This window comes from Battus philenor, unplaced genomic scaffold (genome assembly GCF_028537555.1).
Source record: "Battus philenor isolate CCGP_79_NKW_IND1 unplaced genomic scaffold, ilBatPhil1.0.hap1 SCAF_12, whole genome shotgun sequence".
Lineage (NCBI taxonomy): Eukaryota > Metazoa > Arthropoda > Insecta > Lepidoptera > Papilionidae > Battus > Battus philenor.
This window is the reverse complement of record NW_027181674.1, coordinates 12,080,524-12,107,886: the sequence shown is the minus strand read 5'-3', so window position 1 is coordinate 12,107,886 and position 27,363 is coordinate 12,080,524. Positions and strand designations below refer to the sequence as shown.

General features: G+C 38.2%; 1 protein-coding gene across 1 annotated transcript; it reads right to left on the bottom strand.

The window, feature by feature from the left end:
- Nucleotides 1-11,773: 11,773 nt before the first annotated feature.
- LOC137932996 (phospholipase A1-like) lies at nucleotides 11,774-26,055 on the bottom strand. The gene is made up of 7 exons (XM_068776720.1): nucleotides 25,947-26,055; nucleotides 25,500-25,545; nucleotides 17,444-17,711; nucleotides 16,137-16,285; nucleotides 15,426-15,652; nucleotides 12,762-12,918; nucleotides 11,774-11,963 (listed from the first exon to the last, which is right to left on the bottom strand). Exons 1-7 carry the CDS (start codon nucleotides 25,993-25,995, stop codon nucleotides 11,864-11,866), a joined length of 996 nt encoding a protein of 331 aa, XP_068632821.1. The 5' UTR covers nucleotides 25,996-26,055; the 3' UTR covers nucleotides 11,774-11,863.
- Between the last annotated feature and the right edge of the window lie 1,308 nt (nucleotides 26,056-27,363).

Below are 27,363 nucleotides of genomic sequence, written 5' to 3'. Positions count from 1 at the left end.
TAGTTTCTAGGTACATTTATCACATTTTATTTTTCTATACAATTAATTATTTATTTACATCACTTTTGTTTTATTTTCTTTTGTTTTATACCTAGCTTTTATTTCTGTTTACTGTTTGGTTTATGACTGTCTTACAATAATCGAGGAACTCATCTCTTGTTTGTTTTCCGCCTATCAGGGAGGCTATTGACTCCTCCCTGATTTGAACCCCAGACCGGCACTCGAAATCGTACCGGAGTCCCCCGAATGCGGGACACCGGGCCACAAGGTGGATCACGGTCTGGTCCACGCCCGGTTCACAGAAGCACGAGGGGTCCTCCTCGAGCTTAAACCTATGAAGGTACTCAGAGAACCCCCCGTGCCCCGTGAAGAGCTGGGCCGAGACCGCGTCCACCTCGATGCTGCGGAGCACGCGGTAAGCTGAGGCGGCGTCCGGGAAAAACATCCTCGTTACGGAAGTCGTCATACCTTCCACATACCTCCTATTCCATTCGTCGAGCGACTCCAGTGTCAGTTGTCGCTTGACGAATGAAACGGGGCATCTCTCGTACTCAGGTCGTCTCTTACTCTTCAGGGCCGCCTCCTTCGCCAGCTGGTCCGCCCTCTCGTTCCCCTCCATCCCCGCGTGCGCTTTCACCCAATATAACCTAACGGTAGGGTAAGTATTATGCGGCGGGCGGTTTGCGGGTGGTCCCTCCCTTCTCCTTCCACCCGGTTCACCGCACTCGCCGGTTCTTCTACTGGATCCCTGGTTGGGTCCCGGGTTCGATTTCTACTAGCGAGCTCCGCCTCCTTGAACAGTTCGTAGAGCCGATTGATTGCTTGTAACACCTGTTCCTTTATCTCCGTTTTCAGGTTGCGTGAGCTGCCCAAGTGCAATTTTGCCTTGGTCAGGCACGCTCGCGCTTCCTTCACACAGTCCGCGGACGCCGGTTTGTCCCCTTTCGGGGATTGCCCGGTCACCGCGGGAGCAGATGTCGGCTCCGCTGTCTTGAGCGCCGTCCGCGTCTTTGGTTTTACGGCCGGTACGACACTACGGGGAGAGGTCCTGGGCTTCTTCGTCTGCCCTTCCCACTCCCCCACACTCATCCTGACGTTTCCGATGGGCGAGGTGCTCACCCTGCCTGCCTCGCTGGCACCTGCCTGGCTCACCTCGCCCGCGTTGGTGGCCTTTGTGGGGGTCCTGATCATTTTTTAATATAGTACTCGTCTAAAAATCTTAAAATGGTTTATGCCGCTTCTTTGTTTAGTTAATTTTGTATATTATTATTTCTTCTTTTTCGTTGTCCTATTCTAGTGCAAAAGGCAGTCGGTTTCTTATCCTAGGGCAATAGGGCCACTTACAGTAATTGTAAAACTATTTTATCCTAATTTACCTAATGGAATTGTCCAATTAGGTTAAAATTAATTTAGGATTAATATAATCCTTGTCTAATAGTATAAAAGATAATATTTAAAATTTTGTTTATTAATAATATAATACGATTAATGGTAAAAAGGAGGGCTAGCTGAGTATTTTATATTATGGCTATTGGGCTAGTGAATAGTAAATTATTTTGAGTGCGGGCCCAAGATTTTTTTTTTTAATTGTCTATTATGTTGCTTGTTAGTCAACCGAGCTCGCTTGCCTTGACCGCGGCGCAGGTACGTGACAGATGTCACGGTGCGACGCGCGGGCGGCGCGTAAGCGGCTCGAGTTATCTTATTTAACTCCTACCCTCCCTTTTGCTTTTAAAATTTTTGTCAATCTTTTCAAAATTATGCTACTTATTCTAATTCTTATAAACTATGAGATGGGTCAAAAGGACCGCAATCTCAGTGGCAGCCGCTGAGTATATTTATTTTCTTAATGTTTGCCAAATAATTTTATTTTCGTAATAATTATAAGAATTTTACCTTTGTGGTGGGCAGGATTTTTCTTATTTTTGTTGTTGTCAGCCCTTTAATGGGCCCTAAAAATTGGCACCCTGCAAGTGTGCGCAGGGTCCGCGACAACTTTGGCAATCTACCCACCACTTGTTTTTTATAAATTTTGAAGGTAATATCTCAGCGGCTACCTTGCTTATCCTAAGTCTCCTAGCAACTCCGGGTCCCGGCTGCAACCTCCGTTGTCCTCGGAACCGTTAGGGCTCCGGATGCTCGCAGAAGTTTCGGAAGAAGAATTCCAATTGGATTCAAAGGAGTTTTTCCAATTGGAATTCCCTTACTTCGGCTGCAGCTCCTCCAGTCCTGGCCTTAAAAATATGTTTGACGTCTCAATCGATAGGCCTTAACAAGGCGCACGTCGCCACAGTTCCCGTTACACACTTTCCCGCTTAAAATTATGCGGCGTTTTAGTTTTTTTGTTTACGCACTTTCTCACTGTTTTTATTGTTTTTGATTTAAAAAATCCAAATCTGATCGGATTTTAGGAAATTTAATGTCAGCGCGTTTGTAATTAAAGCGCGCTTTTTTTGACAATATAATTTTAAATTTCTGAGCACTTTTTCTATCTCTTTTGATTTTTATATCGGGAGCGGCGGATTTAAGCAACACGGACACGTCTTGTTTAGAGCGGAGCGCGCGGCGGACTATTATGCGTCACGAAACGAAGAAAGGAAACAATTTTTTTGAAGAATTCAACCTCTTTAATTCTTGGACAGATAGGCCAATCGGTTTTTTCTAAACAATTATTTGAATTTACTCAGATCAGAAATCGATCAGTATCAGGAGGTTAAATCCCTACTGGTCCTGTCTGTAGGACTTTGAGTTTGCGTAGTCTTCTTTATCCGGCTTCCGCAACGCGACGACCACTGCCCCCTTCCATCTCATGGGGAAGTGGAAAAGAGCGAATTCCACCTTACCTCCATTAGACGTTAGTGAGATTTATATAAATAAGATTATTATAATGGAGGAATCTCTTGCTAACCCAGCAGTCAAGGCAGCGGCCGTTTTTATGTTACCCACGCATTCCTCTTGGAATACTATGCCGTAATTACCTAGCGACTTTGCTATGCTGATGTTAAAGTCTTCCGGGAATGTCCAAAAGCCGGTCTCATCTGTAGTTTTGAAAAATCTTGAATTTGTATTTTGCGTTTTTTTTTATCAAGTACAATTTGTTTTGGTATCTTGTTATTTTCGGCGATGTAGATTGAAAATCTTTCAAAGAGCTCCTCTATTATAGCTGTGTGGGTAATCGCGACCTGCTCCGACTTTCGAACAGCTTGCCGCACTCGTCCAGCAGGCATATGGGACGGAGATTCTGCGGCCCTGCCTTCTTTCCTCAAGAGGACCCATCGTGCCTCCTTCCAAGGCGTGGGGAACGTGGTTCGGCGGAGACAGCTGGTGAATAGCTCCGCCAGCTTGCCCCCCAAAGACACCAGATTAAGTACCTAGACTCGACCTGGTATTCTGTCGAGCCCAGGTGCGGTGTCCGCGCTCAGAGGCGGCACACGGCTCGATTCAGCTCCTGCGCCGTCACCCCGGTCTCATCTGTCCATGACGGGGCGGGCTTGGGGAACTTGACCGATCTTCCGGAAAGACAATATCTACTATTCTCTTCAGGAAAACCGGTTCTAAGGTCTCCGTCGTCGGGGGCATCCAGGGCTGGAGTTTTCCCAGCACCATTCGGTATAGACGCCCCCACGGATCCCTGTCGAGTCCCTGCAGGAGAACTTGTCGCTCGCTATCGCCTTCTGCAGCGCCTTTGTAGCCGCCCGGTACTCCCTGTACAGTCTGGCCATCTCCTCCTCTGGAGTTCGCCTTCGCCTCCTTCGGGCTCTGGTGTACTGGTGGCGGCTCAGCAAGCAGACCTTGCGTAGTTCCGCAATTTCTGCCGACCACCAGTGCACCGCCCCGCGCTTGGGACGACCGGCCCGGGGCATCGACACATCGCCACCAGCCAGTTCGCTCCCCTCTTCGGTTCGGACAGAACCTTTTCGGCGTTCTGCTAATCGATGACGCCGGCGGCGGCCTCCATCCGGTCTTTGTCCAGCCGCTCCAAACACCGGCGTCGCGTAGTGCTTCCGTCACGGTCGCCGGAGTCGACGGGCCTGCGGATCGCAACATCGAAGACGATGTGGCGATGATCAGAAAGAGTGACCATCTCCTCTGCAACCCGCCAGTCCGATAACATACGCATTGCAGCGGGAGTTGCCCATGTTAAGTCCACGACCGACTCTTCCTGCCAGCGCACGTACATGCGATCCGTCAGCACATGCTGACGGATCCCCTGTTGACAAGTCGGAGATCCAGTCCGACCGCCTACTCTAAAACGGTGTCTCTCTTCAGATCGTCCTTCGTATTCCCTGTGCTTGCGGAGGCTGCGGCTGTGCGAGCGGCTCGGGAGGAACGGCCGGCTGAGTCGGACGCGGTCCGGTCCTACTGGCATAAGCGGCGACCTTATTGCCCTGTCGGGGAACAGTTTAGCCTCGAAGGCAGCCAGTTTCGACTCGATGAGGGCTCCAATGCGATGCATGAGCCCCTCTGCGGTCGACGCGGACGTCACTGGCACTGGTGCCGGCCGGGCCCGCGAAGGTGGGGGGCAGCTGCCTTGGCATGGTCCGTTGTACCACTATGGAGGCGACGAAGTTCCACCGTGAGGCTTTCCACTTTCGCGGAAAGGCTGGAAAGCTGACAACGCAACTCTGCGTTCTCTTGCACCAGCTTCTCGACGGTGGAATCGCCTGCCGTCCTGCGCGACATCTCCTCTAATGCCGCTTTGACGTTCCGCGCAGCGAGCCTAAGGCCACGCACTTATGTGCCCTTGAGGTTGCTGGACCGGTCCGTCACTTTCTCAATAGTCAGGTGGTTGGCCTCTGCATGTTGCCGGGGATCAGCACACGCTCGCATTTCGCGAGCCAACTTCTCCGGACTCGGGAGTCCTTTCTTCGACCTAGTGCGAGGTGGCTGCACAGAGGAGTCGAAGAGTCCCTCCTCACTTTCGGCCCTGCCGACCGTTTCCGTGCCCTCGATCACCTGGGCAGAAGCAGCCGCATATTTTGCGGCCACGCAAAATATGCGGCTGCTTCTGACAGCGCGAGGGCTCGGGGGCTTGTACTTCCTCTTACCGGCCCTTGAGAGCTCGCCAGATTCGACCGATGCGCGAGAGGCGTCCGATCCGCCCTCGCTTATGGCGGGGCTGTCTGGGCAAAGCCCAGAGGTGGAGGATTCCCCATCATCACTGGGACCACCCTGGGGAAAATTCGTTTTCGTAACTGCGTCCATTTTTTTCCTTTTAAGGGTGAGGTCCCTTCGCGCTTGTAGGCTGAACTCCCTTCCAGCCACTCATCCCGTCGGCACGGTCCAACCTTGCGATTAGGGTTATTTTTGGAGAGGTTTTCTTGGGCACTGGATGGGCACGGGATGCTACCTCAAGCCTGAGCGGCTCGCCTCTGGGACTGTGCAGTTCTTGGCCGTTTCTCAATTCTGGAAAGAACCGATGGTACGCCCCCCACTCTACCAGTTTTGTCCACGCCGATGCGCTTGCCCATGTAATAAACGCTGGCGTAATGTAGGCTCGCGTAACGATTTTTGCGTTACTAAAGGTACGACCATTTAGTGTCCGTTCTTTTAGATCGCCACATGCTCTAGCCCATTGACGGGGCTGCTACCTTGGACTGTATGGGCAGTTACAGTTTAATTTCAGGTAGTTTCAGTAGGTTTAGTTTCAGGTAAGTAAAAATTCGCTTTTCGTAATGTACCTTTATTTCAGTTGCAAACTGGATGTAGTGCATCCGCACATGCACGGTTGCAGCAGTTCCCGGGCGAGTTGGCGGGGATATACTCATACCAAGACTGGCCAGGGTACTGCTTTGTACTGTAGTTCCTCCACGCACGTAACAGATTTTTTCTTGGTATTTTATAGGAAATGCTGTTTTTACTATTAGCGATTGTCGCTAAGACCATGCTCTGACTCCTGGATATTACATTTGATAATAGGCTAGGCTACATTAGTTTAAAATTGTACCTAACGTCTCTGCATTAAAGGTGCTTAGGTATTAGGTTCACTCGGTTCCATTTTAAATCGTAAAAGACAGTTAAATAATTCATATTTAAAATTGCCTTCCATGAATACATTCTTGAACTATCTTGAAATTCTTATTTTCAGAAAAAAAATACAGGACGGGGCATTATTTTTGGGAGTTTATGTACACAGACATGAATACATTCAAAGGATATATTTATTCTCGTTCCCGAGTTATATCGAATTGCATCGGAACTATGCTAAAACTAGGTTTCGCAAACACCCTCTGTGTTCACGCCACGAACGCTATTTCACATAGACACACGGTAACGTGGCGACTGGCTGGTAAGATCATTTCGGGACATCTTTTTTTTTTTTTTATGACCCCCGCTATTGGGGGCCTCTCGTACCCCTATCTGGTTTGGGAAAGGGACCTTTTTTTTACATATTTTTTCACAAAGTTTTTTATTTCCATAGTCATCTGTCATTCATCTTATTATCTTTTATTCTTTTCTCTCTATCATGTTATATTTCTTTTCTTTTATGCCCTTTTACTCTACTCTTATTTCTTTCATCCTCTTATTTTGTTTTACAAATCTTATTTACTAGGTATGTTATCACAGTTGTTTACTTATAGTTATTATTTATTTTACTTCAGTCTTTTTTGTTTTCTTTTAACTAGTTTTGTTTTTTTGTATTGCTTGTGTTATTATTGTTTTGCAATACTTGAGGAATTCGTTCCTAGTTACACTTTCGCCTATCAGGGAGGCTATTAACTCCTCCCTGATTTGAACCCCAGACCGGCACTCGAAGCCGAACCGGAGTCCCCCGAATGCGGGACACCGGGCCACAAGGTGGATCACGGTCTGGTCCACGCCCGGTTCACAGAAGCACGAGGGGTCCTCCTTGAGCTTAAACCTATGTAGGTACTCAGAAAACCCCCCGTGCCCCGTGAAGAGCTGAACCAAGACCGCGTCCACCTCGATGTTGCGGAGCACGCGGTAGGCTGAGACGGCGTCCGGGAAAAAAATCCTCGTCACCGAAGCCGTCGTTCCTTCCACATACCTCCTGTTCCATTCGTCGAGCGACTCCAGTCTTAGTTGTCGCTTGACGAATGAAACGGGGCATCTCTCGTACTCAGGTCGTCTCTTACTCTTCAGGGCCGCTTCCTTGGCCAGCTGTTCCGCCCTCTCGTTCCCCTCCATCCCCGCGTGCGCTTTCACCTAAAACAACCTTACATCCTTCCCTTTTTCTCTCACTTTCATCACATTCTCCTTCACTCTTAACGCTAAGGGGTGGAGGGTGTCCGATCTTGCGACAGTTTCGAGGGCGGACCGCGAGTCGCTCAGTATGGCGCAGGCTTGCGCTGACTCACCGGCCGCGTACCCTGTTGCCTCAGCTAGAGCCAGCAGCTCTGCCTGGTATACGGTGCAGAAGTTGCCCAACTTGAGCTTTTTTGTGTACAGCTCTGCGGCGCCCCGCTTGACGCAGAACGCCGCACCCACCTTATCTTCTATGCGGCTGCCGTCGGTATAAATTACTAAGTCGGCAGCCGCGGTGGCAAGTCGGACTTCCTCCGCACTTTCCCCCAGACAGGAGAACTCCACACCAACTTGACCAGACGGGTGCGGTAGTCTCAGGTAGCTGACCGGTACCTCCAGGTCTCGGTCCCCTACCACCTGCCGGGAATGACCCTTTCTTATTTCAAATAAGCGGGCTGCTTCTTGGACCCGAAGGTCCAGGGGAAGCAACCCGGCAAGTATAAGGGCCGAGTGCAGGGACGCGGTCCTGTGGGTCCTCGCGATCTTCTGCGCGAAGCCCCGCTGGACCGCGTCCAACTGCCTGCGGACCAGCAGCTTCCTAGCCGCCGGCGCCCATGCACTCGCTGCATACAAAATCGTCGGCTCCAGTACCGCCAGATACATCGTTCTGATCACCTCCGAGTTCAGACCCCAAGATACCTTCGCAGCCCTCCACAGCTGACGATAGAGGCCCTGTGCTTTCTTGCTCACGTTCTTCACGTGACTGTTGAACGTGAGCCTATCGTCAACTGTGAGGCCTAGTATCCGGACCTCCCCAGTCCGGCCAAGCGGCTCGCCCCCCATGCTCAGTAATGGGTAGTCGAACTTCTGCTTGTTGGTTAGCACCATCACCTTGGTTTTGTGTGGTGCGAACCTCAGCTTGTTCCTGACTCCCCATTCATGAACATGGGCGAGAACGGCATTAGCCCGACTCGAGATGTTTTATTTCGGGACATCAGACAAAAACTACTAGTCTTCCTCGGGACCACTTCTTAAATACCGCAGGCAGGTCATTTCTAGATGATTCGATAGGGAAGGGCTAACTCTCTTCCTTAAAGAAACGATGAAGCCAACAAGCCTCTATTATAATACTCGTACATACTTTATCTGACCTCACTGTTGCAGCTGCAGTGAAGGATGCGATAAAGTGAGCGACGTACAATAACGCTTAAATAACTTAATTGTCTTAATTACTCTATTCCTGACGTCGCGCCGTCAGCCCCGATAGCCCCGTTAGCCCCGACTGGCTAATTAGCAGAATTCGCTCATTGCTTCTGGCTGTCTTTTTTGTCTCGGATATTGTATGGTCTTGTGATTTGTGCTCGTCTCGGGAGCGCAGTTTCTTTCCTAACGTAGCACTAACTATGCAGTAGCGGGAGGCATGGTTTTTTGCGTTACACTAGGCACGCTATATATATATTTTTAATTACTAGTATACTATTTCTACCTTCTTTATGATGCAAAAGCAAATGTTAGTCACAAAATTTCTTATTGCAATAAAATTGTACCATGCCTTTATTTAAAACTTGTTATAATATCTTAATCTAAATATACTTAAATAATTTTTGTATGTGTTTAAACACGGAGAAATAAGGTTAAGTCATGTTTGTTGAAGCATTTGTAATTGTATAATAAATCTTGTTATACTAATAAAGGCAATTTTAAATTAAAAAAAAAACTCTCTCTAAACTCTAAACTAAATTTGTGGAATGTATTTAAAACACTTATAAGTAAAATTTTTAAAAAAGTCGGCACGTGTGTATTTACACATGCCGACTTTTTAAAAATTTTATATATATCCGTCTTTATATTTTTCCTTGTCATTGAAATAGCTCTTTATTAACCCTGACCGGCAAATATGAAATAATTAATATTTACGTTTTATATCGGACGTTGGATCACGTTTCAGTATTGTATAGATCTAAAGTTATCTACTAATGAAAATGTAAGATATAATTGTGATGTTAGTTTTAATAAGACAAATGTAAATATGTACAGATATGTTTTAAAATAAATAAAATGTATTATTTGCAAATACTGTTGTTTTATTATGTATTTTTATCTGGAATGTGTTTCTTGTTAATCACAAACGTCGGATTGGCTCCAACAATTCGGCATTATCTTTTCAAATATTTCTTAACTCATGAGGAGATTTTATAGAGAGAATAAAAATAAAAATGACAGTGAAATAATGAAAACTACATTTTATTCTTTATAAATATACTGTAGAGGAAATTAGAACACCAAAATTTAATTCATCAGTTGCAACATTAACATAGGTTACATGAAGTGACAAAAGAGTTAAAATGGTGGGTGATTCAGAATATCGTTGTGATGTACAAATCATATTTTCAGTGATCACCTAGTGACGCCTATGGGTGCCCAAACCAAAAATAACAGTAATGAGATATATATATACAAAGTAAATATGGTGTGTATACACGAACACAAACATCATTCATCATCATTTCAGCCACAAGACCACTGTTGGACATAGGGCTCTCCCAGAGACTGGTTGGAGCCGCCCTGCATCCAGCATCTTGATAATCTTAATAATGGACTTATGCGTGGACGTCATCCATAACTTTCTTCTGCCATCTCAACTTGCCAATCCTCTGGACTATATCGGTTACCTTTATTCATCAATGTTACATTTAAAAATGTATTTACTGAACCAAAAAACATACTAATAATGCACTATAATTTATGATTAATCATATTGTTTTGATTCAAATATGGAATTATGTGATTCCTACGGCTTACATTAAAACAAAATTGCGCGCATGCGTTCTAGATACGCTGAATTAAATGCTCTGTACAGGAAAAGATATAGGACGTAAATAGTGCCGTAACAATTTAATTTTGAAAAAATTGTATTTTTCCTTTAAGCTTAAGTTCCTTTCTTAAATGAACGCAAAGAATATTTCCTAACATATACTAAAACTTTACCTGTAAAATTAATTTAGAACTCTAATGTCAAAAATTTGCAATAGATGGCGTTATGTACATGAGGAATGAAAGTCTGCACCGCGGTGTTAAGATTTTTTAGAATTTTACTTAAGCGTGCTGAATTTACAATTCAAGCTTTTCCCTCTCTAAAAAAGGGAATTTTTCTAATAACATCCAATTTGTAAAAACATTCTTTTGCAACGCTATCGATATATAATTATTAAAGACCCATTCTAATATCTATGTTTTTGCTATTTTTTTTAACATTGGAATTCAACGAAATTATATTAGTGATTTTACTCCTTACAACCATCAACGCACATCTTTGTAGGTTAAAAAGCATGAATTCATTTCTTCATTTTAGACAGAGACAGCGAATTATGCCCGTGTCACATTAATAAACATGATAAATGAAAAACATAAATACTATTGTCATACATTTTGACTGCCATAGTACAGTCAACGCCGGATAAAAGGGCGGGCAAGCCGAGCGATTGCTCGAGGGGTTAAATTTTGTGGGGCGGCCGATACTGAGAATTATTTTGTAAATAAATAAATTTACTATTTAGTTTTTTATTGTGAATTTTGATTTTCTTCTCATTTTAGTTTATTTTTAATTGTGTATCAAAAGGAGACAAATGGTTAAAACGGCCATGAGTATATTCCTTTAATCCACTTAATTTAAATCGCATATTACTATTTTCAAAATATACACGTAATTGTTATAGGTTTGTGTTCTGCATCATATTTGTGTGAATCCAAAAGTAGAGACTTTATAAATCATTGATGGAAGTTGAAATTTGTTAATCTAAACAATAAAGTTCGTATATATTTAGGTTATATATATAAAAGACACTAGTCAATATGTAAGATAGACCTAGAACATATTTATTTTATTGACATTAAGATATGTTTTTTTGACTTATCAATATAAATCACTTACAAATTAAATGCTTAAAACTTAAATTATTTTTAATATTTCTCTAAAAATAGAATTGGTAAACTAAAAACACAGTCAATGCAGTGTTTCCTTAATTTATACAATACTAATATTTAACATAGAAGCTGCATAGGCGCTATCTAAAATATATTTTTCATTTGTTTGCTTTGGTACTGCTTTATATTAAAAATGCACATATCGAGAAAATATCACTATTAGATATTATATTTAGAATCTATAATTCAAATATGTGAGAATTTTCATTAGGAATTCTTAATTCAAATTTACATAAAATTGACTTTTTTTTACTGTTTTATCAATGTCATAATTTTTTTACCGCTAGGAAAACAATTTCTGTGAATTTTTTATAATATCTGTATTGTTTTTACCTACCAAAAGCTTGTATTATAGGCGTATTTGTTTACTTCATTATATACTATAGACAAAACATTTTGTCCTATGAATTTAAACAAGAGATGTAATTATTTAAAAATAGAAGACAAATATTAAACAAAATTAATAGTATCACACATTAATATTTAAAAGTTATCGGTTGATCAAATAATACTACTTTTTCCTGGCTAACTAGTATAACGTTTTGATAGCAAGATCTTTACATGCTTATGAGGTTTTGAGAATTCAAATTCCTACCAAGCTGTAATCGTTTTGCAAATTAAGACATTATTTGTTAGCTCAGTAACTTTAAAAGCGTTCGTTTTTACTAAAATTTCATCTTCTATTTTGTGCTGATACGTCCGGCTTTATTCCTTCTAGACTTCTGCCGAACGGTGTCTCGGAGTTTGTTGAACAGAAGAAATTGCCTCTCGCTCTGAAAATATAATTACAATGTTCGTTATGTCTTCATCAGCATGTCTGCCGATAGATGCCCACTGCAAGGCATAGGCCTTATCCAAAGATCACAACGACGATCGTTCCTGCGATTCCAAGACCTTTCTTATGGAACATAGTGTGCATTTACTACCTAATTAAATTACCTAATACCTAATTAGTAAATGTACACTTCATTTTTAACTATACATTCTAGTTTCGAACTAGGTTTTGCAAATGTTACCATACCCTCTTACAATCCTTATAAAGTTTTGACTTTTAGATCGGCGAAGGCGCGCGTGCTGATTCTGTTTGCTTCTTTATGGTTACGTTTGGGAAACTCCAGTTCTAACCTAAGACGTTAGACACTAATCTGCCGTTGAAAGCTTTCACGTAGTTTTAATAAGAGGCGTTAAAGATGATCATGTTGTTTTAGTTATTAGGAATCTGGCTTAACAGGTACTTTGTTCACACATCGAAAAGGTATTTAAGATTTCCTCACGGAATAAAATAACAGCTTTATTGAAAGTAGACTATTGAATTATTCTAACAGATTACTATAGTTCAGTCAAAATCGCTGTACCATGCCTTAGAAAAAGGCAACGTGGGACGTGGCTGATGGAGAAAATAATATGAACGCCGCCATCGTGAACGGTGACGAATTGTATTTTTTTTAATATGTATATTTATACATAAAATTCAATATACATAAGCACCTAGTCTTTTCAGTCTTTTTGAGATCTCGAGGGTTGCCAGTTTAGGTAACATTGATACATTATACTCAGTAAGAAAGGTATACCTTATATTAATCAGGTCTCCCATGTAAATGGTGAAGTTACTTCTGGTATAGTCCGCCATCCATTCTTGATAGTTGTCTGCGTAGACTGCCACAATGTTTGTCCCTGATAGAACCGCTTCCACGAAGTACTGCCACGATCGATCGTGTCTGCATAGATCTGCAATTAGTATAATTTTTTTTTAATAAAATGCAAATACACTGGACGTCCATTTGAAAGGCAATGTTGCTTAAGTAATTTGGAAATATTAAGATTTAGCATAATCATTTATATAATTTAATAATAATGTTCTTGAGTTAATTATATGAATATTCGTAAATCGAGGTTTAACATATTATGTAACAATGTTTAACTTAAAATATAAAGTATATTAAAGTTATCAAATATTTGGTAGCATGTTTCAATTCTTTTCCGTAAATAAAACTTTATTACATAATTGCTTCTACTTTATACTTTATTGGAGATAAACTGTATCAAAAAGCAATAAGAAAGTACTAACTTAGAATTTTAGAAATATATCATTAGTTACAATTGTTACCTTATAACTATCTCACAACGACCATTTAATGATTTAAAGTCAAACAATGACAAAACAATGAAAAACATTACTAAACAAGGATCATAGATCCAGCACATTCTGCAGATCACACCGCAATAATTACGCACAGCAGCTTAATCACAGCAAGCCGTCACGTTCCAATGAGGTTTAAATTGTATTGTATGTATTCAATAATTTCGAACAAAATTGTCTTTTAAAAGATACGAGAGAGCACGAGAATATATCAATATCACTAATATATGAATTTGGGGGGCCACACATCCTTGTTGACGAAATGATAGATTTTTAGTGATTGTTAATGTTTAATCAGAACGTACATAACGAGTATATATGTCAGGGATGGCAAAGCTCTTTGATAGTGCGAACCATTTTTCGAAATTTGAATTTTCCTGGGAGGCGCAATTTAATACGCGTTTAAAACACGTAACGGATTTTTTAAAATCTTTTTTAATGAAATTATTTACACAAAAGTATAAAATATGTGTATTGAAGTTAGATATAATGGCACACGAATATGACAGCACTCCTGATAATAGTTAAGATGCCGGTTAATTAATTATGATCGGTATTTTGATTTCGCTAATTTTATGGTGGGATAGTAATAATTATTCACACCAGTAATTTGTTTAGATTTCCCAGGTGCTGACATAGGTAATATAAATATAAAAGTCAATCCGAGCTAAAAATAATCGTTTAAAGAGCCGAATGTGGCTTGCGAACCGCAGTTTGGCCACCCCTGATACATGTATTTTCTATTATCAAAGTTTAATAGCGATGTACATAAGGAAAGTACCAAAAATAAAAGATAATTACACCTTTCTCTTGGCTTTATAAAAATAATAACTCTTATATTGGCGATTGATTACGGCATTACACTATACCCTCGTGTAATTTCTCTAAATTATCATGTAGATTTAAAAAGTACTTAAACTAAAACTTATAATAATATTCTATTATAGTGTAACACTTAACGTAAAATATCATTTTTGTCTCTACAGGAAGCCACCACCGGCTCGGAAAGCAGTTCTGCTGAGAAGGTCCGTGCGGGAAATTTAACAGTTGCTCCTAACAAATATAGTTTTAAAAAGAGTTGTAGACAAGTGACCATAACAATAAACCCGCCTGTGTTTGTTGTGAGCTCTTTTCAGGATACGTTTGGAACCCTCGTAACTTTAAGTTGATTGATTCTATTATAGGGGAGATCAAATTGGTTACAAAACAGTGTTTCTTAACCTCTATGGTGCCGTTCTTCACTGTAGCTTTTCTAAAATTGTAATGACTCCCAAATGTAACATATATAATACTAAAAAATAATTCATTAGAAATTTTTAACGAAACATGGTCAGTATTTTTTCAAATGAAACAAATACTGATATTCAAAACCTAAATAATTTTAAAGAAGATTTTTCTATATTTATTTATTGATACAGATAATCTTTCTTTTCCTCTTGTATGCATTTTTGTTAGAGCAGTTGTGGTCGTGCCCCTATAGGTTCTGGTGTCCCCTCTGCTCTCGCTATGAGAAGAAAAATTATTTTCCGCAATTATTTAAGAATTTGCTTTAGCGTAAATCTTAAATTCATGTCGAGTCCATTGTAGAATTGCCCCCTCTCCCTTATTAAACAAATTGTCTCTTTGTGGGGTGCGGACCCCGCGTTGGGAAACATTGTTCTAAAGTCTATCAATTTTAGTTCTACCATTATTCTCATAATATACACAAATGGTCACTGTGAATAACCTTGTGTGGATATTAGTATAGAATACTTAATATTATTTACAATCGCGTCAGTTGTGGTAGATTGAAATAAACTACAGGTCGTTGGTTCGATTCGATCTCATATAGGCGCATACAATTTGTGTAGACGTGACGTTACTGTTGTCCAGAAACAGCGTTGGGAAACAATGTGAACAAACTATGTCTTCGGACAGAATAAACGATTCTGTTGTTGGCGATGAATAATGAATAGGAATTGGTGGATGACACATACGTTTCAGAGTTTAATTTGTACAAGGTGTGTCGTTTCCAATAAAACGACCTGTAGGATCATATTACGAAGCTTCGTTCCACTAGTATACTATTTGACTCCAAGTTTAAAATTCTACTTACCTCCACGGCTAAATGTCTCTTGTGGACCTGTAGGACAGCCGGGTTGCACGGATTTCTTTCCGTAATAATTAGGCCATATGTCCACTGTACCCGTTGATTTACTGGTTCCGTAATTACCGGGGTCCGTGTGTACAATGTCGACGAACCTCGCGCACGTACGGTCCACTTGTGTGAAAAAAGTGAAGGTACCTTCGAATAACGCACGTGCTGGATCTAAGCCTGTTATTCTGAAATTTCGTTATAATTTGATCTGGTTAATTTTCTCTTTGTGTTTATATAATCAATATTTACCTTACTGAATTCACAGCATATCATTTACTGGATTGTTAAAATATTCCTTATAGTTTTGTTAACATGGTCTTTATTGAACTTTTATAATTTGTTTATGCTTATCAATAGGTCTCCTATTGGATTACGAACAGGTTCCCTAATGGACTGCTAACATATCGCTTGTTGGATAGTTAACAGGATCGTCATTGGACTATTTGTGACCTGTTCAGTATATTAATATAACCAAAAACCTATAACATAGCTAAGAGTTAGCCAAGATGAAATCAATTGCTTCTTTCAATTATTTTACGTAAAAAAAGGTAATGGGTGTCAGCCAATTTTTGTGGTGATAAAAATGGATCGTGAAACTTAATCGGTCAGTCTCAGTGAAGTGTAGTATGTTTTAGTAATATATGTATGTAAGAGTTAGAATGATGTTACCTGCCAACAACTCTTTGTCTTTCTCTCGTCCACCGTCCGGCGTATCCCATGAGATGAGCGCCTAAGGAATGTCCCATTAAATGAATATCGTTCAAATCGATCCCGGCATCCGATAGTAAGATCAGTGTTCTACCAAGCTGTTCTCCTATCTAAAAAAATAATGAAACGTCATAACATAAGTACTAACTTACCGAGATTTATTTTAAAATCCTCTAGCTGCCACGATAGCAGTTATCTATCGCAAAACCCGAGGGCCCTGATTGACGGCACGCATTGAACTAAATCGATTCTCTGTAATCAAATGTTTTGTTTCACATGAGACTCGCTTTCTAGAACCCCGCCGCAACCGACGGTGCACCACGAGGAACGTCGCTATAATAGAACACCGCCTTGACAACGGTTGCCACAACAAATAGCATGGTATTCATAGCGCCGCGCAATAGTTGGAAACCTCACGTCTTCTAGATTCACGTGTGGGCATATATGTTACTGAGTGGGTGGGAATTGTATAAAGTACAGTGAAGACCTCAGTTACTTATACAGTGAGCTTTTTTTAACCACATTGTCTTCTTGAATGTCTTTTCTTGAAAATACGGGAACGCTTTCGCATACTACCGTAGTCCCAACGGCCTCAACTCCTGCGGTGGATAAAACCGAATCCGTCGTCAAGACCATGCTAAGGGGGTTGGAGATAGGCGCGGTATAACACTTTCCGACATCCAGGTCTCCGACTGCGGATGTGAAGCTCAGATGTTCTTTCTCGCTCTTTCATCGCAGTCTCCTTCTGCATTACTTTTTCGCAGAAGGGCTTACGGCTTAAGGGCTTTACGAGCGCTCCATGACTGGTCGTTCTGTACCATTACTTTAACAAAGCCTGGTAACGAGAGGTTATTCCTCTCAGTGTCAGTGAGTTCTCGGCGCAGCTGTTTCCAAGCTGTACACTCTTCAAGCGTGTGCTAAGTTGTATCCTCTTCGTTAACAACACGGTGGCATATATACAGAGTCAACTAGCCATGGAAATGTACTCGGGGCTTCTCTACTAGATCGAATCAGGGATGAGACGTATGAAAGTAAATCCATAACATAGCAAATTGGCAGGTTGCAGTGACAGTGGACAGCCCCCATAGGCAAGCTTAGAGGAGTTAAGTAAACTCCTTGTTAAGACTTTTGGAAAACGCGGTTTTATTTTTAATTTATGGGTGAGGCCCATGTCTAGTAGTGGATTTGATGAAATGATGAGGTTGATTTCATTGGACTTCGTTGATAATTGCCCATTTTAATTATTTAAATTTCTTAAAAAGTCTTACCTTTTTAGCGTTCGGAGCAGCTGATGTTGCATAACTAAGCTGGAAGCCCAAGAGGCCGCTCTTAGCTTCTTCCTGCCAGTCTAGAAGGATGACATTTCTCTTTCTCTTCGCTAAGTAAGCAGTAAGAACTGCCGTGGTCGCAGGTCCGTCGACCTTACCTTGGTAGCCAAAGGTGTAAATTAAGGTCGGTCGCGTTCGATCCAGGCAGGACGACAGCGTTATTGGTATCGGCTTCTCTAAAGGAGTAACTACATACTCTGATAGAGACCTGGAAGGATATTTAAGAAATAAAATGTTTTTTTCTATATAAATAAAAATTAATCTAGTACGAAACTAGAAGGTTTGACCCATGAGGACAGTAAGTGGCACCATCGCCCCTATAATGTAAAATAAAGAACGCCGCCTCAATTTTTAAAAATATTGTTATAAAATAATAAAAAAATAATATATAAAGTAAAATGTGACGGACGACAGAAGAGAACGCAAATAAACAATGTACTGAAAATTATTTGAAACAAAATACCCTATTTAAAGACTTAGAATAGCGGAAATATATATTTTTTTAAAAAAAGGTTGCCCAATAGGGATATTTTTTCACATTTCCGTTAAAGTACGACGAAATTTTAATGGATAGTAATAATATAATCATTACAAGAGATATTTTCTTAAAATAATTCTTTTTCATATTGCTGCTCCGTAGTTTATATATGTAAGAAAAAATATTTCTTATGTATAAACCACTGGTCAAGCGCAGCGTGAGATCCGGTGGGATAAGGGATGATTCACGGGATACATCCTTTATAAGTGACATTTTGTGCATTAATCATACAGGATTATCACAGCTCATAAATAAGTTCCAAACGGTGGGCAGCAACGTTCCCTGCATAACATAATACCACATTGCGATGCCAAGTGTGGCGATTATGATATATCCCCCAATAGATATCTTTGAAGGAGGCCTATGTCTTGCAGTAGGCGTTGAAACGACGGAGACGATATGCTATATCCAGCAGTAGACTTCCAATGACTAAGACGAACGAAAGGATACAAGAAGATAAAATGAAGAGGAGAGAGGATGCTTTCTCAGCTACTGCCAAGAGGTATAAATAAAACGATATAGATGATTCAGCTATTGCAATAAATTATATTGTAAAGAAAGCACCAGAATAGTAAAAATAGTAAAAGCATTAATTAATTTGTAAATTAAAAATGGGTAATAAATAAAATGGTGCGAAATTGTAATAAATAATAAATAAAATAAAATTGTAAACTAGAATTAGCATGTAGTGACTGAAGATGGATGTAAGGATAACGGAATGGAAGTGAAAGACTGGGAAAACTGTAGAAAGAATGAAGAAGAAAGAGAGATGATAAGAAATATGAAAGAATAGAATTAAAATTAATAGAAGTGTGTGAATATATTAATAAAAATTTAAAAGTCTCTGTTCCACACAAGATAGTCGAACGAGAGGTCCCCAATAACGGGGGCCAATAAAAAAAATGACTGAGACGTTGTGATATAGTATATTACATGATAAATACTGAACTCAATATAACATTGTTTGTATCTTAATTTATCAGTAAGTAATAGCTACTTACTTTAATACTGACCAAATAAATCCACTTAATTTAAGTAGATTTATTTAGTTACTGTTTATTTCGCCTTAAAACTATTCGAAGTACTAACATGTTACGCGTAAAGTTTGTAATAAAGTACGTGATATTTTTTTAAAAACTGTCCATTTTAGTTTCTGTATAATAGCTTTGTGCTTATCACAAATGTTGTGAAAAACAAGTGGTTTTAACCATAATAATTTTTAATTTCCCTAATTTCAATTTTACAATCTGCGATCTTATTAAATAAATAGTAAATTACCAAATTAATAGTGTTGTGTACAAAAATGTGTGAAGACTATTAAAAAAAATGCCAAGCATAATATTTTCCCTTAGCAAAACGCAAACTTGATGGTTGTAATTTTTGCTATCATACCACTTCTGCAATCGGACTATTTTTAAGAACATACCCTCATCAATCAGGGAACCAATCGAATAATAAGTGTCGGTTACTTTCCTATAGTAAAACTCGACTAAAAACACATGTTTTCCATTGTTATTTTGCTCCCCTGTATTTGATATATTACTCTTCGTGTACATTTATCAAATAATTTTACTGTATTCGCTGAGCACATTTAATACCAGAAAATCTCTTAAAACCTCTTATTTCATTGCTTAGTAATAATGAGTTAATATGACATTCTACATCTGTCTTTTGCACGGCATGGACGCGTTCTCTTGCTCTGACGTTGATTGCTTGTTTACCCTATGACTTATCGAGGTTATTGAACTATAATGAATGTATTAATCAAAAACATAGAAATAATGTTTGCTGATAGTAACATGATGACGAATTTTTAGATGAATTAAAAAATAAATAGATTCTAGCTCACCTTTTAAAAAAAACCACGTGTAAACGCATTATTGTATTTAATTAAATATTTATTTCTTGATGTACACTATTATTATTTTTCTAAGTTACTCACAAAAGTGTGTATGATATAGCGCTAAATATTATAATTGCTTTTTTAATTAGTACGAATAGTTCAAGCAAGTAGTATATGACAGCAGTCATGTTGATTTTATTTGTTTACAACAAACTTGTAAGTGACTATTGCGTAAATAGCTATTAAATCATTAGAAAACTTGACTAAGTCACCTAACGTAAACAAAGAACGGGTTTTTCGGCGCGACCGGTGAATTCGTAACGCGAAGAAAGCGATTATGTGTGCCGATGCGTATTTTACGTAACTTTATTGCCCTGGTAGTCCAGTTAGGAGACCTTGGGAGGTTGCTATTTGTCTATGGTTTTGAAATCGAACTTATTATGACACCTTGGTAGCTCTACAGTGACATATTTAATTCATTCGACTATATTTTCGTGTGACGTGGGTAGGCTTCCCCTCAGGTGAACCAACTATATAGTTAAAGTCGTAAGGACTCGCTGGATAAGGTGATCACAAAAGTAATCATCATTGCCATCTTTGAGGGAGGTTTATACATTGCCTATGATATTTATATTAATATTTTTATTCATATGAGTTCATTTAAAGAGATCATTTGTGTACGTTATGACAAGAACGCTAGAAGAGCCCAATTTAATAGAAACTAGAATAACATTTATCCTCTCTCTATATAACGCTACATGAATTCTAGGCGCGTCCTGATCTGAGGGGCCACGATAAACTTAGATGGTTTTTTTGTTGTCACTATATCTGTTCCGTTTATATTAGTACAGAGAATGAATACGCTCTTCTCCCTATATCGTAGATAGTGTGGTATTCTTTGCGACATATGAATATAATGTAAAATAAAACTTGTTGATATGCTCATTATTTCACAATGTTTACACGATCGCTCTTCGCGGATAATCGGAATTTTAAATAATATAAAACGAAATTTAAATTGTAAACTAAAAGCATTTGTGTCGTAATATTGGAAATTTACATAGGTTTTTTCTAGTTTATTGGGTTATTAAAGAATGAACTGTGTTTGAAAAACAAATAAAGTCAGCCGTCTTAAACATATGATGCTAAAGTATTTATATATTTACTTCTTTTATACATCATCATTATAATTCCAGCCATAGGACATCCACAATTTGAATTACACTTTTTTCAAATATTTCCAATAGGACCATTACCAAATGGTCTGCATGTCCCACCTGCCCACCTTGTGGAGTCCCACACTGCGCTTGCGATCCTTGGTCTCTACTCCAAAACCTTAAAGCTCCAGAGACCTGTTTTTGGAGCTATGCAGCTTACCTATTGTAATTTCAACTTGGTAATCGGCTGGTTGTGGTTATTTTGATTCAACTACGGAACTCCTTATTTCAGATAAGGCTTAGAGTGTACTAAATAAATAACATGTAGGTCGAAGACGTCAAAAGAATGACAAAGGGCGGTCATATCGGAGAAAGCGATTTCTATGATACAACCATTCATTGAAAGTATATTCGGTAATGAAATATCTTATTTAAACATTACGTTTCTTGGTTTAACTAAATTATACTTTCGTTTGCGATAAAAGAGCGTCGACGTTATCAGATGAAAAATTACTTTACATTACAGCGAACCGCATTTGGAAAGTTACAAATTCTTTTATACTTCCGCGAAATGATGTACAAAATAAACGTGGCAAAAAAAATAACGTCACATAATTGTGGTGGTCTTTTACTTCACTCAATGAGCCGTGTTGAAGGCCATGGAATTTGAAATTGGAATCTTCCTACAAGATCAAATCAGAAGTGAGGAGATACGTAGATAAATAAAAGTACCCGCATTCAGAGGACTCCGATGCGATTCCGCGCTCCTGCTAGGAAAAAAGATTAACGAGGACATTACCTCACTGATAAACAATGACGAAGATAGTCCTGCATCCCTAAAATGTTCCATAGCTATAATTAAGGACGCAATTAGTAGAAATAAAGGTGAAAATAGTAAAGGTCGGGTAAGAAATTAAAGGAATAAGGGAATAAAAACATTAATGTCAAATAAATAAACCTAAAACAAACAGAACAGAAACTTATGTAAATATGTAAAAAAATTGTTATCGGGAAAGTAAATAAGTATTTTAATTAAGCTTGTTATATATTATAATTAAGATTGTAATGCCCTGTTCTATAAATACGATAGGGGAGAGAGAGAAGCCTCCAATAGCGAGGGACATTATAAAAAATATTAAAGTGTTCACATAGCCAGCGGATTTGCCATGCCTTCTCTAACCTATTTCTGATTTCTTGATTACACTGTCCCAAAAGTTCTTAACCGTCACGTTATACCATTAGTACAGTACACCTGCCCGACAGCAGGGACCTATTTACGATAGGTTTTGCCTCCACCGTCTGCTACAGCAGTACTCTTTAAGACCAATGCCTCGTGCGCGTACGCACTATCTGACTCTTCAAGCAGATGATTCTAAAGATGATACTAAAGATGCCATCCTCACTAGGGATGTCATGTAAGCTGGCTCCCATATTATTTGGATATGGTACCGAAGTTGTTGGCACACTCGCTTCTCGATTCCTACCACGGGATCTAACCTAATGTACATCTGGCTGCGGTATTATCTAGAATACACGTCTTGCTGAGCTAACAAGTACTCGAGCCGCGGTAACTCACCGGTTGCCAGACAACAAGCTACCGATAATGTTCGCTTCTATCTGCATGATCACCTACCATGCAGCCTGTTCGCAAGACCAATGCCATGACTGTTCGAACCGCGCTACACTGAACTCCCGGCGATACACAAAAATAGGCACACAAACATATCCGACGTCTGGAGTTAACCAAGTAGCTACTACGAATTCGACACCAATGACCAGTATCTGCCGCTCACGCAGGCAGGCTTCAGTCAGTTCAGTTCAGTCTTCGTAGTACTGTAGCCCAAACAACTGGACCTGAGGTTTCAGCTGCCAACCGGCATGAGCCGAGTGTCTCCAGCCAGTGTAGCGGATTGACCAGTGGAAGCGGCAATGGGCAAGCCATAAAATACACAGAATAAATGCTCGCTGGAGCCTCGAGGTTCTGGAGTGGAGATTATAGACCGCCAAGCGCAGTGTAAGGCGTCAAGCCACAAATTGGACAGACGACTTTGTTAAGATCGAATGTAGCCCACTTGTAATAGGTTCTATTGGGAATCTACGACGGAGCCCTATGCCCAGACGTGGACGTCCTGCGTCTGAAGTTATGATGATAATAATTGTTTTTTTTTACATCAAAGTAGTTTTATAAATAAGTAAACAATTCGGCTATATCATTACTATAAATTCTGGTGATTACGTTAAACAGGAAGCAATTTACTTTGTGGTAATGACGATTGTTACTTTACAATAACTTATTACTAACGTTTTAACAAACAAAAAATGTAATTGAAATGGAAATAATAAAAGAATTTTCAAAACAACTTTGTGTTACAAGGTCGAGGTTGATACCGTGCTAATTAGCTGATTCTTCATTTCGCTTCTATTGTTGTGATGTTCCTATCTCCTTTTCTATAGAGAAGAAAAGAGGTGTAGAACTGTGAGACTCTTATCTCCATTTTGGTAAAACAATAAAAGCTAGTCTTAGTGTTCTTAGTGTTGCTTCATGGCGTGAAAACGTTGACGGTTAAATAAATAGACCGAAATGTGGTGTCGTAGAAGAATGTTGCCTACTGGCATATATCACATTGAATCGGAGGCATATCTCCAGAAGGACAATACTATGGTTAAACTTATTGGCCAGGGTAGAGTGAATGACTTTAGAGCCAATAGACAGTTTTACCAATAGGTTAAGTATACGCCCCAAGGAATAATCCCAAAATCTGTACCAAAGGCTTCGGGGGCAAGAAATGGCGGGGGCCTGTTAAAAATGTCGTTAATCTTCCCTCATGGCAATTAAATCGATGTCAAGAGTACATTAGGACGAGACATTACGTGTAACAGTAAATATTAGTTAACTAAGTTAACGTATGTTAATAAAAATAACTCATAAATAGAGCTAAAGATTACTTGATAGTTATAAAATATTATATTTTATTGCCTAATATAATAACGATTAAGATAACCTCATAATAACGTAATATCATACAGTTTTAATTCTTAACGTCCATAGAAACATTTACACTTATATAATTGAGAAACGACGGAGAATTTTTTTGATTAAATTTCGTTATAATTATGCACAATACGTCATCTTCAGCAATAACATTTTTAGAAAGTTAAAACTTATTTAGTATAGTTAGAATAAAATTTTGCATGGTCCAGCTGTTAGATAGTTTAAGCGAAGATTGTGTTTTGTATTTAACTTCGAATTGCATATTGACGTCGTCTTGTATAACAAGAGTGGCCAAGCTTAAAAATAGTCGGAGTCATTTCACAAAATTTGTTATTATTTGCGAGCCGATAATAGTATAAAAAATGTATATTGATTTTTCCTTAGAATTTGGTGAATAAACGATGAACGCGCTTCTTAATAATTCTTTAAGATATTGTTTGGTTAATACTGATAGTTACTTTAAGATATATGTATTTAAAACATATAAACACGAAACTAGGGTACATTCTTGTAGAGCTATCAGTGATTCTTCAAAAACCTCTTGTAACTCATAAGTAGCAGGTTGATCCATCTTTCGTATAATATATACAAAGTGCTTTTGAAAATCGAATCTGTCACCATGTTGTGTTTAACACTAACTGCCATTTTGAAGTATGGGACCTCTCTTGGGTCCATTACTCCCAGTTGTTCCAAGCAACATATACAAACTCGGTAAATACAAGACAATTATCATTTGCCCATGATAAGATATTAAGATTAAAATGTTACATAATGATTTCATTATGTACATTACTTCAACAGGTATTTATGAATATGACTTTGACGCACTGAAGTGTGTACACAGATGTTTTCTTTTGTCATGTGATATCACCTGTATAATGTAAATTTTGATGGTATTCAAATTATTATTTTTTTAAGCACTTGTACTAGTAGTTTTTCTAGATACCGTTAATGAAGGGGCAGTTTATATCAGTATCTACCAAACAGTATGTATATTGCTATTGGTAAGATGTTACCTCCATACACTATTCATTGTAATACTTACACCGGGTGTTTGATTATAATTATAAAAGCTTCAAACCGGTAAATATATTTTATTCCCTGTCAATGAATGCATAGTATACCCTATTCAAAAATCAATAGTTTCAGTAATAATATATTACGTGATGATCGTATAGTAAGAAAATGTTTTCAAAATTCGGATTAATGAATACAAAATTACGTTTAATAATTGTCTACTAGATTAGAAGTAATTGGCCTGTCACGTTATAGTAAAAAAAAAACATTTATGGTCCATATTTCAGGGTGATCATTTTATACAGGTTGATTGGTAATAGATGAAAGATTTAAAGAACTTTTACATCTATAACCAATTATATTAAGACGTAGAATAAAATTTTAAAATTATATTGGACAGTACAAATCGACACACGACATGTATTTGTATTATAAAAAAAATAACTCACTCTTTATAGCATCTTAACCATGCTGCTCTATTGTATTGAAATGTACCTGAAACATTAATAATTCATGTGTAGTTTAATGGGTATACTTTTGTTTGTTTTAATATATATATTTTTTAAAACAAAAAGTAAATTCTACTGCCTGTCGATATTAAAATATTAATAGTGTAAAAATTAAAGTTAAAAAAATCTTGACAAATAATTAAAAGCTAGGAATGAATTAAAATAACTTGTAATTATTATTTCGTATAAAATAATGTTTTGATTATAATTTTTAATTTTTTTTCAAAGTTAATAAAACAATCTTTAAAATTTTAATTTATTTTTAAAAGTTAAAATCAATTGTAACATAATCTTTTATTAACGTTTTCCCTGTTTAAATTTTTCAGTCCACATAATTTTTTTTTAGGGAAATAAAGATAGTAAAAAGTCGAACATAGTTTAACTTACCTAAAACAATAAAAACAGCCCATAAATTTATTATCTGCTGTCGGTACATTTTACAAACACTATACTTTGGTATCTATGGCACTAAATTTCTTTTCTTGCACTGCACAAACGTGCGTTCCGGGCATTCGCATTTGACTGATGCGGTCAAATAAAAACGACGCCAAATAAAAATGCTGCGAGAATACAAACGCACATGTGTCACTCTTGTAAATGTAATTGTATGTTAATCCTCCGATCACTTCCTCTATCGTCCTTTGAGTCACCGTGCGTTTTATATTCCATGTGAAAAGTTATCAATTTTATGACCTCTCAGTCATTTTGAACAAACTGCATTTCCTTTATCACTTATTATTTGGATAACAATGAACCTTTGCATAGATTTTTGTTCGGTGGCCGTATTGTTATATTACAATTTATATTTAAAATGTTTATTATATATTTGTAAAATTTGAAAAAAAAAATACTTTTTTAATAATATTAGATTTTAAATCATTCTTTTTTATACTACTCTTTAAATATCGTAATTGTTACATATTTTTTTTTAAAAAAAAAGAAGAATTTGCTTTCTTGCAATAGAACCCAGGATCGCATTAACTTTCCGCGTTAAAGATGTTAAGATCTAATATTGATTATAGTACAGTTAACTGGCTACTTAATTTTGTATTATAATTATAATCATGCGATGTACGAGAAAAAAGCAATACATAAGAACATTTATTTATTGTTAAAGAACTTGTGTTATGTATGTCTTTTTTCGTATTCAGCATGATTATTTTTTTAATAGGTATACTTGATAGAGTTCGTAGCTTTTTGCCATTTGCCTACAATGCCAAAATGTAACCTTAACCCAACTGCGAAGTGTCTTATAGTTTTTATGTCAATCGATCGAGGTTTTCCTACCGTGAACATTTCAATTAAATTTGTTGACGCAGCAAATTATTGAAATTGAATATAGACGTGTCGTGCATGTTATTAAATAATATAACTGACAACTATTAAAAAAATAATTAACTTTTTATCGTTTTTAGTTTTTAGTTTTATAAATATTTATAGTCAGCAATTGAAAACCATGGTCGGTTTTATTATACGATATTATGGACAAATAAATTAAAAAAACAATATAAAAATACAATAGATCTGATTTGATTTATTCTTTAGATTGTTTTTTATTGTTACGCATAAGTGTAGATAGATCAAAACCTTAATAAGAAAAGGAAAAATCACAATACACATGGTTAGACTTAATACAGCGCAAATATTTCAAAATTTATTTATAATTATTACCATAAATGTATTGACATGCTAAAGTTGATTTTTTTATAAGGTTATACAAAGAAATGGATGGAAAGTTAAAAGTCAGTTGAAAAATCTTGAAGGTTTTGTTAAAATCAATATTATATCAATCATATTTTTCTAT